The sequence below is a fragment of the Tenrec ecaudatus genome, chromosome 2 (genome assembly GCF_050624435.1).
Source record: "Tenrec ecaudatus isolate mTenEca1 chromosome 2, mTenEca1.hap1, whole genome shotgun sequence".
NCBI classification, from domain to species: Eukaryota; Metazoa; Chordata; class Mammalia; order Afrosoricida; family Tenrecidae; genus Tenrec; species Tenrec ecaudatus.
Genome location: NC_134531.1, coordinates 302,488,775 through 302,503,304, shown reverse-complemented (window position 1 = coordinate 302,503,304; position 14,530 = coordinate 302,488,775). Strand labels below are relative to the sequence as shown.

The window sequence follows — 14,530 nt, the reverse complement described above, 5'->3', positions numbered from 1 at the left end:
ACCCAAGCCATGGTATTTTCCATTGCCCCATATGCAAGTGGAAGTTGGGCACTGAATAAGGAAAAACCGATGCACTTGAACGATGGTATTGGTGAAGCATATGGGAAGTACCACGGACCCCTAAAAGAACAAACAAATCTGTCTTGGAAGAGGTACAGCCAGACAACAACAGGACTAAAATAAGTATATGGTGATAGAATGTGCCAATAGTGACATGCTTAAACACGCCCTGTTTGTAATAAACCCAAGTATGGATGTAATGGAAAAAAAGAACAATTAGTTCTTACATGGCCCTGCTCCACATTCCCCTTCACAAAGGAAAGACAAAATATATGGGTACTATAGCAAAGTGTGGTGAAGAAATTAGATGGTGCCCAACTATCGGGGAAAATAGCGTCTGGGCATAATTGCTGAAGACAAAATAGGTGCATGAGCAAACGTGGTGAAGAAAGCTGATGGTGCCTGGGTATCAAAAGATATAATGTCTGAGGTCTTAAAGGGTGGAAGAGAAACAAGCAGCCATCCAGCTGAGAAGCAACAAAGTCCACATGGAAGAAGCACACCAGCCTGTGTGATCATGAGGTATCCAGGAGATCAGGTATCAGGCACCTAAGACCCAGAACAAAATCATACCCAATGGAGTGGAGACCCAAAGCCCATCTGTAGACAGTTGCACATCCCCTCACAGAAGGATCACAAGGAAGAGATGAACCAGTCAAGGTGCAGTATAGCACCGATGACACACACAACTTTCCTCTCGTTGGCTTGGTGCTTCTTTTCCCCACTATCATGACTTCAATTCTACCTTACAATCGGATTACACCAGAACATGCACACTGCTACAGTTAAGAGCCCGAAACACAGGAATTCAGGACAGAAAAACCTCTAAAGGCCAACAATGAGAACAGAGCTAACAGGAGGATAAGGGGAAGCTGGAGGGAGAAAGGGGGCATCGATCACAAGGACCAACATATAACCGCCTCCCAGAGGGACCAACAACAGAAAGTTGGTGAAGGGCGACAGCGGACTATTTAAGATAGGAAAATAATCATCTATAACTTATCAAGGGTTCATGAAGAAGGGAGGGCTGGGGAGGGAGAGAGACGAGGAGCTGACATCAGGAGCTCAAGTGGGAAGAGAATGCTTTGAAAATGATGATGGCAGCAAGAGTACAAATGTGCTTGACACAATGGGTGATTACAGAGATTGTGATAAGAAATGTAAGAGCCCCCAATAAAAGTATTTAATTTAAAAAAACAGAACTGAAATAAACCACGAATTTAATGCTTAAAAAAAAAAGAAATAGCATCTAGGGTCTTAAAGGCTTGTTTCCAAACAAGCAGCCATATAAGTTAGATGTCGACTAAGGTCACATGGAAGAAGACTCAAAGACTGCAAATTATCTAATCCAAAACCGGAGGAGGGAAAAGTACAGAGCCTGGACTGTGAAGACGGAGGATGACATTGGAGCCCAGAATGCATCTATGAGCTCTGCACACCAAATAAGCCTCTGGAGATTTCCCTCTGCCATAGTGGAGGGATGGCAATACGCTGGTTACCAGACAGAGTGCACTGGAGAGGTGCCTACTAGAGGTCAAAATGGCAAATCCTACCTGAACGGTGAAAACCTGGTCAGTCGATGGCCCCTCTGCCACACATTGGGCCTGATCTAGCTGTCAACATTTCTGTGTGGGGTTTTCTTTTTTTAATTGAGGTTCCTCTCTGATGTATTTTGTTACTGTGGGTAGCTCTCTTTAATAGCTTGTTTGGGGGGATATGAGCCCAGGATTGATGAACCTATAGAGAGAAGTAGAATACAGGCTCCTGAGGGGTGGGGTGGGAGGAGAAAGGGGCAACTGATATCAAGGGGTTCAAGAAGGAAAAGAAGGTTTTGAAACTAACTGCGGCAGCAACTGAACAGCACTGCTTGATGTAACTGAACTATGGAAGGGGATGATACCTGCTTCAGACCCAAATAAAATTATTTTGAAGTAAACACAGAATCCTATCCTCTTCTATCTTCATCACATCAAAACGGCCGTTTGGGGCATCCTGAAGGACTCACCTTGTAGTCTCTTGAATTGCTGTTTGGGTTATTAGAACAAACAGAAATCTGAAAGAGCAGAACCACAGCTATAGGATGGATCGGGTAAAGTTTCATTCCAAAACTTTCTAAGACAGCCCAGGCTACCCTCAAAGAATGGGTAGATGAATTGTCATGTTGGAAAAAATTCCTCAATGTAACTCTCCTGGTCTTTTTCTCATCAATGCAGTTTCCAGGTTTCTGAAAATGGTTCCTTAAAGGCTACTGTAAGCATCCTGTGTCCAGAAAGAAATTCTATCAACGTTACTTTTGAAACCCTAGTCACCATAACCTCCTGAGTTACATCTCTGCACTGAATGTAACTTATCAAACACACCCCTCAGAAGCCACTGTTTAACTAGACCTTTTATTGGACAGCCCCTGAAACTTTTAGACACTAATATTACTTAGAAAACTTGCCTGCAGACTTCCACTGATCAGAAAGTTAAGAAAAATAGATTAGAAGTATGTCTCACCCCTCGTACGGTCGCAATCAGCCTCGGGAGATGGAAGTCAGATATAACGCTATTTCATTTTGTTTGTTTTTCACAAAGTTCCTCCTAATTTGTGATTGCCCTCTATTTTGCCAGGCATGAAGTTCTTCTCCAGGGGTTGTTCCTTCTTATAGTATGTCCAAAGTATGTGACATTACTATTTGCCCTCCTTGCTTCTAAAGAGCATCCTGACTAGACTTCTTAATGTGCTTCACCCCCACCAACCAAATTCAATTGCATCCATTCTTCTTTCATCTTTTGCGGTAGCTGTCCAGATCTCCCATGCATCTGCATGACAATACCATGGCTTGGAGGTATCTTTATGAGTCACATTTTTACTTTTCATTGCAAAAGCCATTAGTTTTCAACTACTGGTCCTTCTCCTTTATTTCCAACTTTTGTATCCCAATCACCAATAATTACCAATGGATTTGATTGCACATGTGATTGACATCCAACTACAGAAGTGCTCAAAACATATTTAATTTCTTCATCTCTGGCGTTAGTGATTGGTCAATAAACTTGAAAAAGTCTTATTGAGCGGTCTTCCTGGAAGCATGTGGACTTCATTGATACGGTCACCGCCAGCACTGTGCTTTAGGGCTGATACTGGAATGTTCCCACTGACAGTGACTCAACTGGCGCTCCTCTTCAATCAGCCATGGGCAGCACAGGAAACCATACGGTCATCTGCTTCAAAGTGGATAATCCTGGTTCCATTTCATTTTTCATGACGATCAATTTTCCGTTCATACTTTATGCAGCATATGTTCCAACTGTTAAGGAATGTTCAGCGTTGTTTCATTTTTTTCCCCTCTTGTGCATTACAATCTTACCTTTCACCCAAGTAAATAGCTGGGTGAACCTAATGCTATCCCCCCACCAAAACAAAATCATTCTATTGGGGATTCATACAACTCTTATCACAATCCATCCATCCACGTCAAGCACACTTGTACATATGTTGCCATCATACTTCTCAAAACACTTGCTTTCTAGTTGGGCCCTTGGTATCAACTCATTTTTCCCTTCCCTCCCCCTCCCCCCTGAACCCTTGATAATTTATAAATTATTTTGTCATATCTTACACCATCCAATGTCTCCCTTCACCCACTTCTCCACTGTCTATACCCCAAGGAGGAGGTTAAATGTAGATCATTGTCTTCTGTTCCCCCTTTCTCCCTCACCTTCCCTCCACCCTCCCAGTATCACCACTCTCCACACTGGTCCTGAAGGGATCATCTGTGCTGGATTCCCTGTGTTTCCAGTACCTATCAGTACCAGTGTACATCCTCTGGTCCAGCTGGGATGATAGTGGGGGGAGGGAAGCATTCAAGAAATAGAGGAGAATTGTATGTTTCATCATCGCTACACTGCACGTTGACCGGCTGTGTGACGTCTAATTTCCCCCAGATGGGCCCTGGGTCCTCACTCTGCACTCCCCATTTACAATGCTATGATTTTTTTTTTTTGGCCTTTGATGCCTGATACCTGATCCCTTCAACGCCTTGTGATATCATAGACTGGTGTGCTTCTTCCAGTGGGGTTTGTTGTTTCTGTTACATGGTCACTTGTTTATCTTCCAGCCTATAGAACCCCAGATTCCTCATCTTTTGACAGCCGGGCACCATCGGCTTTCTTCTAATGCTGCTTCTTTCCCCCTTTTTCCCTACCTTAAACTCTAAAGTCATGAAAGTCTTTGTGTTGGTTTGTAATTCTTAAACAATTATTTCACACAATATCCGTCCTTTTGATTGACTAATTTCACTTAGCATAATGTTTTCCAGATCCATCCATGCTATGAGGTGCTTCCTGGCTCCATCATTGTTTTTCAGTCATACATAAAATTCCATTGTGTGTTGGTCCAGTATCTGTGTATCTTCTTCTACTAATAGGCACTTGGGATGTGTCCACCTTCGTGTTGTGAACAGTACTGCGACGAGCATGGGTGGGCAGGTCTGTTCCTGTTTGGCGCTTGTTCCTTTAGGATATTCCCAGCAGATGAATTCTATTTCCGGTCCTCTGTAGTGATGCCGTATCACTTTCCACAGAAGTTATACCAATTTACTGACTCACCAACACGATATGACAGTTGCTGTATCTCCGTACCCTCCAAGCATTTGTTGTTTTCTGTTGTTTCTAACTGAGCTGCCATTGCCTTTGCAAGGTGTATCTTAGCGTTGCTTTCATTTGCATCTCGCTGGATACATAACGATCATGAGCGTTTTCACGTTTGTTAGCCATTTAGATGTCATCTCTAGTGAATCTTCTATGCATCTACCTTGCTAATTTTTTCATTATTATTTGTCCTTTTCTTAATGAGGCATTGCCGTTTTCTATAGGTTTTAGAGATTAGTTCCTTGTCGGTTATGCTACCAAATTTTCCCACCATTCTGTGGGTTCTCTTTGTACTGTTTTGATGAAGCCCTTTGAGTTACATAACTACCTTATTTTTTTAACCAGGTTCCTGTCATCTGTCTAGTCTTCTACTATATGCTTCCTTCATTATACATGATCATGTGCCTGTGCCCTGCAACAGGGCTCTTAAGAGTGTGTCCCTATTTCTTCATTGATGATCTTTACAGTTCTGGGATTATGTTTAGGTCTGTGATCCATCTTGAGTTCATTTTCTTAACATGGAGTGAAAGATGGTTCCTGTGTCTCATTCTTCTGAAGGACTGAGCAGTGTTTTGTCCTATTGTGCATAGGGTCACTAGGAGAACTGATTCGGCAGGATTTAACAACAGGGACAGGTCTCATACTTTGTTCTTCTTCTTAAGAAGTTCTAGGCATATCCTCCCTCTCCAAATAAAGCTAGTGATTAGTCTTGCCAATTTTGAGACCAACACAGTTGGGATCTGGATAAGAATTAAATTGTATTAATAGACTTTGATTTGGGTAGTGACATTTTTACAATGTTAAAAGATTTCCTATCCACGAGCATGAATTATTCTTCCATTTATGTGGGTGGCTTTTGGTTCTTGTAATAGTATTCTGTGTAGAAGTCTTTTGTTTCTCTGGCTAGGTTTATTCCTAAGTATTTCTCTTTTTTTAAATCATTTTATTGGGCTCACACAACTCATCACAATCCACATATACATCAATTGTGCAAAGCACACTTATCATTCATTGAGCTCATCATTCTCAAAACTAGCTTTCCGCTTGGGCTCCTGGAATCAGCTCATTTTCCTTCCCCCCTCCTACCCTGCTCCCCCCTCCCTCATGAACCCTTGATAATTGGTAAATTATTATTTTATCGTATCTTACACTGCCCAGCATCTCCCTTCACCCACTTTTGTGTTGCACATCCCCCAGAAAGGTTACATATAGATCCTTGTGATCCGTTCCCCCTTTCTACCCACCTTTCTCTCCCAGTATCGCCACTCTCATCACTGGCCCTAAGGGGCTCATTTGTCCTGGATTCCCTGTGTGTCCAGTTCCCATCTGCACTGCTATGCATCCTCTGGTCTAACCAGGATTGCAAGGTAAAGTTGGGATCACGATAGTGGAGAGAAGGAAGTGTTTAAGAACTAGAGGAAGGTTGTGAGTTTCACTAATGCTACACTGCACCCTGAGTGACTCATCTCCTCCCCACCTTAAGTATTTCCCTTTTGGGAGTGGCTGTATAAATGGTTGTGTGTTCTTGCCTTTTTTTCAGAGCTCTCTTAATCAGTATTCAGAAATCACATTGATTTTTGTATGACAGTCCTTTTTGTGTGTTTATTTTATATGCTGCCACATTGCCAAATTTTTCAAGTCGTTACAACAAATTTTGTATCAAGTCTTTGGTGTTTCTTACATATCATATAATCTGCAAATTGCAGTTGTTTCTTTTTCTTTTGAATTTCGGCACATGAGCCAATAATGCTATTACCTATTAACAGCATGACTATATTTTGATGTTATTTGATTTCCATGGCAAGTCCATAAGCTGTCTTTCTTATATTAAGAATCTTCAATAACATTCTCATTTGTATAAAATGTTATAGAGTCAAAGAATATTTTATGAATACATGAGATATAAAACAGATCATACAAAAACTACATGTGGTAGAAAGGGCATTTAAAATTATTTCTCAAAAAATATAATATTAAGTTGTTTTTCATTTTACAACTCAGGAAACTGAAGATTTGAGTTACACAACATAAACATTAACCCAAGTGCACAAAATTCGGTATGTATTGAACTAAGCACTGACTATAAAGGCAAATCAGACATGATAGCTCTTCTCATGGTCTAATGGTGGTGGAAAACACAAGCAACAACAAATATAAGACGGTAACTGTATGTCTAATATATGTTCAACTCTACATTAAATTTAATAACTGGATAATGGCATCAAACTTTCATTTTCCTTAGAAAATTTAGAAAGTAATCTGATAAAGTTAAGATTTTCACTGTAATTCACAAAATAGAATAAACCTAAGAGAAAAAAAGACATTGGAAAGTTGATAAAAATACAGTTTAGAAGAATAAGGTTTGTTAGAAAGGTATGAAATTAACAGTCGATCTTTAAGAAGTCAATGATAAATATTCTTGGATGAACAAGGAAGATCAAAGAAGAATCAAGGCATCTGAAAGTGGTGCTGGAGAAGAAGATTCAAAGTACCATGGACTGCTAAAAGGACAAACCCATCTGTGTTGGAAGAAGTAAGGCCAGGCTGCTTCGTAGAGGCAAGGATGGCAAGACTTCACCTCAGATAATTTGGACATACTGTCCGGAGAACCAGTTCCTGGAGAAGGCCAGCATGTTTGGGAGAGTTGAGGAGCAGGGAAAAAGAGGAAGGCCCTCAATGAGACGGACGGACGCCATAGCTTCAACACTGGGCTCAGGCACAATGATAAGGAGGGCCTCGGACCATGGTGTTCCGTTCTGTTGTGCGTACGTCACTATGGGACGGAGCCAACTCGGTGGCATCTACCCACAACACTGGAATTAGACTTAAGAGAGAAGTACAAACCAGAGTTTTATTTGGATAGCTGGGGAAGGAAGGGAATAAAATAAAATTTCCCTTGGGTGAAAACCCTTTATTCCATGTATTATTAAAAAAAAAAGTTTCAAGAATTCCTAAGAAAGGAGTGTTAAAATAGCTAGTGGTATTCACTTAATATCCCCCCTAACGTGTTCTTTCCCCTCAGATTCTTTCTTTATGATTTCGGCTGCCCACGTGGCTTCTCTTAAGAGCAAAACAAAGGAAACTTCGAGTTTACATATTTCTTTCACGAGCACAACACTGGAACTCAGCCATTTTAAATCATGTTTGTAATTCAGTAAATGCATTCAGTAAATAAATATTTAGTGGACATTAGGTGCCAGTTAGACATTTAGAATCCAGGGATAAAAAAAGAGTAAGATAAATGAACAAATGGATCAATAGGGCAGTGAATGTGATAAAAATATATCAATAGATATCAGGGGTACGGATTTAAATCATTACAGATGAAGAAACTATAATGTTGAAATGCAGATTCACTGACATCAAGTGGATGCCAACTCAAAGCGACCCTATATAGGGCAGGGCAGAATTGCTCCTATGAGTTTAGGTAAGTAAAATTTCATTTAAAATCTAAATCCATTTTCCCAACATACACTGAGCGTGGCTGATACATTTGAAACTGGTGTGGACAATGGACTGCTGGTAAGCACGGCCATGCCAGTCACCACGGGAGACAAGCCTGAGCAGTCATCAGGGCACAGTTGCCTCACACTTAGCAATGGCATCTGTGGAGAAATAATGGGGCGGGGTGACAAGAGAAAATATAATGTTTATTTTGAGGAAACGTACCACTAAACATACCTTTCAGAAAAACAACAGCTCTTGTGAGGCTTTTGGTTTGGACAAGACTCTAGGTTGCCATCAGCAGGTGGTGAAGAAGGCTGCTCTGATCGCAAGTGGTCTGAGTCACCCAAACTGGCCTTTGGGACAGGCACTTCCTTTATGTATTTTCTTCCTAAGTCCGTGCCCAGAACATTCGTCAATAGAACTCTGGGTATCCTGTCACACAGAATAACAAACACTGTACTAGACTGGAGTTTTCAGTGAAAACATGTATTATAGGAAGCGGAATTTTCAAACATTTTCTTTTTGACACAAGCAAACTACCAGAACAATAACACTCTAAAAAGCAATGAATACCCCAAAGTCTAAATGAGCACATTCTTTTTTGTTTTGTTTCTAAAAGTACTTTTTTCTCATAAATTGGTAAAGATTAACCTACAACTGTAATTACACTTTTGAAAAAATCATTTTATTGGGGGCTCATACAACTCTTATTACAATCCATACATGTATCCATTATGTCAAGCACATTTGTACATTTGTTGCCATCATCAGTCTCAAAACGTTTGCTTTCTACTTGAGCCTATGGTATCAGCTCCTCATTTATATCCCTCCCCCCAAGTGCCCCCATCCTTCATGAACCCTTGAAGATTTATAAATTACTATTGTTGCATGATGTCTTACACTGTCTGACGTCTCCCTTCACCCACTCTTCTGTTGTCCGTCCCCCAGGGAGGGGACTATATGTGGATCTTTGTCATCAGTTCCACCTTTCTACCCCACCTTCCCTCCACCCTCCCAGTATCACCACTTTCACCACTGGCCCTGAGGGGCTCATTTGTCCTGGATGCCCTGTGTTTCCAGATCCTATCTGTACCAGTGCACATCCTCTAGTCTAGCCAGATTTGTAAGGCAGAATTTGGATCATGATAGTGGTGGGTAGGAAGTATTAAAGAACTAGAGGAAAGTTGTATGTTTCATCGTTGCCATACTGCACCCTGACTGGCTAGTCTCCTCTCCATGACCCTTCTGTAAGGGAATGTCCAGGTGCCTACAGATGGACTTTGGGTCCCCACGCCACACTACCCCTCATTCACAATGATATGATTATTTGTTCTTTGATGCCTGATACCTGATCTCTTCAACACCTCATGATCTCACAGACTGGTGTGCTTCTTCCATGTGGGCTTTGTTACTTCTGAGTTAGATGGTTGCTTGTTTATCTTCAAGCCTTTAAAACCCAGACGCTATATGGATTGATAGCCAGGCTCCATAAGCGTTCTTTACCACATTTGCTTATGCACCCACTTTGTCTTCAGCGATCGCGTCAGGAAAGTGAGCATCATGGAACGTCAGTTTAGTAGAACAAAGTGTTCTTGCTTTGAGGGAGTACTTGAGTGGAGGCCCAATGTCCATCTGCTATCTTAATACTAAACTTATAAATACATGCACATAAATCTATTTTCCCATCATATATATATTTACATATGTACATGCCTATATTTAGACCTCTACAACTGCCCTTTGCCACCTAGTTCTTTGCTCTATTTCCTTTTACTTTCCTCTTGTCCAACTATCATCCTCAGCCTGCATTTGGGTTTCAGTAATTCCTCTCGGTTACATTGCCCTTGATCAAGCCTTACCAGGCCTCCTACACCCTCCTTATCACAGATTTTGAATCACTTGTTGTTCCCCCATCCCTGGGTTGATTAACACTACTTCCTTCTTCCCCCCCCCCCCCACCTCCTCCTCTCCTGAGTTCCCCTTGGAACCATCAATCCCATTGTTTTCTCCTCCAGATTATCTAGCCTATCTTATCTAGATAGACCTGCAGAGATAATAATATGCACAAAAATAAGACAGAGCAAAACAAAGCAACAAAAGAAAATAGAACAACAACAATGATCAAAAAAAGAAAAGCCTGTAAATAGTTCAAGGTCTGTTTGTTGACCTTCAGGAGTGTTTTCCAGTTGGGCCCAAAGTCTACTTTTGGTACACACTCAGGACTTCCTTGCTCTGTGTAATTACACTTTTAACAAGTAGCCAATTTAAATATAATACGAATGGATGCTATTGAGGTGCATAAAGCTTTAACCAATTTTTCTCAAAAATTATGCTTTTTTTTTCAGTAGTTATTCAAAACACAGATAACTACAAAATTAAATTGCCCGGTTATGGAAAGATTTGTTATGATCATTCAATAGAAAATTTCGAAGAAACAATTACAATCTTATAACTGAAAAATAACAAATGCTAAATCAAGCAAAAATGACTTAACTCAGATTGCATATATGATAGTAAGAGAACCCACTGCGAGATATCTGGTCAATTTCACTCAGCAATTCTAGATAAGAATTCCAAGTTTTTAAATTCTATATAGGAATTCAAAGCTACAGTTGGGCTTGATCTACCAATCTTATAGCTAGCAAGCAACTAAAAAATCTAGAATTCATCTTGCTCTGCATTTTCTCCTTTTGATCAGGACTCTTGTACATGCTTTTATGAACGCATCCATGGTACCTAGACACCATGCAGTCCTTCTGGTCTTAAGGCAAAGACAGCTGTTGTTCACACATCTAATTCCTCCTTCTGCTCCTGACTCTCCTTTGCTACAGGCGACTAAAAGAAAAAAATAGAAAGTCACTGCCCTCGAGTTAATTCTGACTAACAGCAACCCGGTAGGACAGGGCAGAACTGCCTGTGAACGCCCAATACTATTTAAGAGAGTAGAAAACCTCATGTTCCTCCCTACAGATGAGCCACCAAAACCAAACTCACTACCATCGAGTCAATTTTCATTCAGGGTGACTGTCCAGGACAGAACAGAACTGGCCCTGTGGGTTTCTGAGACTATACTTCTTTATAGGAGTAGAAAGCCTGCTCTTTCCCCCAAGGAGCAGTTGGTGGTTTCAAACTGCTAGCCTCACAGTTGGCAGCCCAACACATAACCACTACACCCCCAGAGCTCCTACTACAGGTGACCAGAGAACAATTAATGTACCTAAGATGGCTGTATGCCACCTCTAAGCCCCAGGCACTACAACAAGGAAAACTTATTTTTTTAAAAAGACTCACTGCCATCAAGTAGATGCCGATACATAACAACCCCATAAAACAGGGTGAAAAAACGCCTCTTTGGGTTTCTAAGACTCTAACTCTTTTATAAAAGTGCATATGACTCATAGTTGAACTGCTGATCTTGTGGTTACAAAGCCCAACTCATAACAGTGACCTCGCCAGGGCTCCTAATGAGCAAGGAGGTACAACGGAAATACCAAAACTGCCATCAGAACAATTACCTGGCATGTCCATGAAACCATGACCCTCCAAATAAGGAAAACAGATTCCTCAAGGTATCTGCTCGTACATAGCAGCCTCAACTGCTGTTGTTACACACATCGCAATGTGTTGTTGCAGCTGTCTCTATCACACATCTGCCAATTCAAATTTTACACATGTAAAGCTACTGACATCAATGTCATTAATCGGCGGTGCAACCCCTGCCCTTTAATGTTATTTTTCTATCACTATAAACTAAAACTCAGAGCTTCATAGGCAATAACCCATTTTCCTCCATTTCTTGTCCTTTCCTTTTACAATTACGCTTCCTTGATATATACCACATCTCTGGGGTGAACTCTACTGTTGAGACAGTCTCTAAATTCAAGCAGAATAGGTCCGAGGTCCAATTCTGGGTTTGTTGAATTTGCTTTAACTTTTTCTGCTTTGACTTATACTTGCATATAAGCAATTGATAGTGTGTTCTGCAGCGGGCCCCTGGTTTTGTCTCAGGAGGTGATATTAAGCTTTTTAATCATCTTTTCAATATAGTTGAGTAGATTCCTAGCTAATCCATACAGTGAGGGCCAGGTGCATAGTCACTGGATATGTTGTTGAAAATAAACATTTCTTATGAACAATTAATTGGTCTTGTTAACTATCCTATTATGTGAGCTCTGGTGTTGTAACTATCATCAAAGCCATATTTTCTAACAACTGAACCTTCTGTATTTCAATTTTTCCCAGTCCAATAACTAATAGGTACATGTGCATCTGAATTGCATATGTGATCCATTTCAGATTACAACAGGTCATCAAAATCTTCCATTTATTAATCTTTGTCATTTACAGCTTGTGTATAAATGGGAATGTCGTATTTACTGATATTCTTTATAGACATATAAATACTGACTTATCACAGGCTGCATTGTACTGCAGAATGGATATGAAAATATTCTTAACAATGAATGTAATGCCAATCCTTCAATGTTATTCACAATAGAATGTGAGTGTTAAATTGAAAAGGGCCGATATCAATTTCACAAAAATCTAGGTTATCAATCTTCCAGCGCTGTGTGTTTTTAATGACTCCCAGTTTCCGTTAACGTATACATTCTTATTACTAATGGATTATTTTCCACTGTCGCTCCTCTCCCTCACACAGAATTGTGAGCAGGGTGGGTTCATCTTCTGCATGGTATCGAGACATAGGTTTTCACTAGCTAATTTTCTGAAGAGTGGTGTGGTGGGTACATTTTCCTATTCTGCCTGCGTCTGGTGGTTCCACTGAAACCTGCCTATCGTGAGTGATCCTGCTAAGAAATGCATGTGAAATACTAATGGCAGATGGGGAAAGGAGTATAGTAGCAATCCTATAACCTTTCCTAATCTGAACTGTGCATATTTCCCAGTTACGGTCCTTTCCCCATTTCTGTAGGCCCACCTGCAACCGTGATGAATTGATTTGTTGCAAATCATGACGTCTAGGGGAGGAGATGAGTCAGTCAGGGGGCGATGTAGCACCGATGAAGAATACAGCTTTTCTCCAGTTCCTAAATGCCCCCCACCCCAACTATCAAGATCCGAATTCTACCTTACAAGTCTGGATAGAGCAGAGGTTGCACACTGGTGCAGATAAGAGCTGGAGGCACAGGGAATCCAGGGTGGATGATACCTTCAGGACCAGGGATGTGAGGGGCGATACTGGGAGAGTGGAGGGAGAGTGGGTTGGAAAGAGGGAACCGATTACAAGGATCTACATGTGACCTCCTCCCTGGGGGACGGACAACAGCAAAGGGGGTAAAGGGAGACACTGGATAGGGCAAGATATGACAAAATAATAATTTATAAATTATCAAGGGCTCATGAAGGAGGGGTGAACGGGGAGGGAGGGGGAAAAAAAGAGGGCCTGATGCCAAGGGCTTAAGTGGAGAGCAAATGCTTTGAAATTACACAATTGTGTATGTATGGATTGTGATAAGAGTTGTATGAGTCCCTAATAAAATGTTTTTTAATTTTTTTTAAATTATGATTAAATGATGATTTCCAATTACTTTCTCACTCTCTCCTTCGCTTTCTCTCTTACTCACTCACCTCACTCACTGCCATCGAAAAAAAGATGATTTCCTTTGTTTCCTATCACCTATAACTAGCTCCTGGCCATGAATCCTTTGCAGACCAAAGATCTTTCTTTGTCTTATCTTTGTCCACTTTAAAGGTTAATAAGCTCTGGAAAGAAAAAAAAAAACAGTAGCAGAGCGTTTAGTCTCATCCCAATACATAAGCCACCACAGCCAACAAAGTGACTGGCAGGTCAATGACCACAAGGAAGGATCAAGGAGCTAGAGAAGCTAAGACCGACTCACAAGCTGCATTTTGAAGAATCCATTGTAGGAGGGATACAGAACAAATATGAAAACAAAAATGGTACAGAAAGATAAGGCAGTTTGATTTCTAGAAGATGTAGAAGCCCACTGTCCTATAAGATCATCATGATTACCTAGATCAGAAGCAACAAAGCCCACATGGAAGAAACACACCAGCTGGTATGACCGTGAGCTGTAGAAGGGATCAGGTATCAAGTATCAAAGAACAAAAAATCCTATCATTGTAAATGTGGGTAAGTGCAGAGTGGAAACTCAAAGCTCATCGGTAGCCAACCAGACACCCCATTACTGAAGGGTTGTGGGGAGGAGATGAACCAGTCAGGGTGCAGGGTAGCAATGATGAAACATGTAACTTTCCTCTAGTCCTTAAATGCTTCCTCCCCCCACCATCATGATCCCAATTCTACCTTACAAATCTAGCTAGACCAGAGGATATGCATTGGTACAGATAGCACTGGAAACACACGGAATCCAGGACAGATGACTCCTTTAGGACTAGTGGTGAG

The 14,530-nt window shown here is 41.0% G+C and overlaps 1 protein-coding gene across 6 annotated transcripts in view; it reads right to left on the bottom strand.

Annotated features, from left to right (window-relative positions):
- The window catches only part of SENP7 (SUMO specific peptidase 7), a 155,739-nt gene that overhangs the window by 80,467 nt on the left and 60,742 nt on the right, over nt 1-14,530 (bottom strand). For 5 of the 6 annotated variants that reach the window (XM_075542603.1, XM_075542604.1, XM_075542605.1 and 2 more), the window contains one exon: nt 8,377-8,574. The exons of the other annotated variant lie outside the window; for it this stretch is intronic. In XM_075542603.1, coding sequence (XP_075398718.1) covers nt 8,377-8,574 — 198 coding nt within the window. The remainder of the gene's footprint in view (nt 1-8,376; nt 8,575-14,530) is intronic. 6 annotated transcript variants of the gene reach the window in all.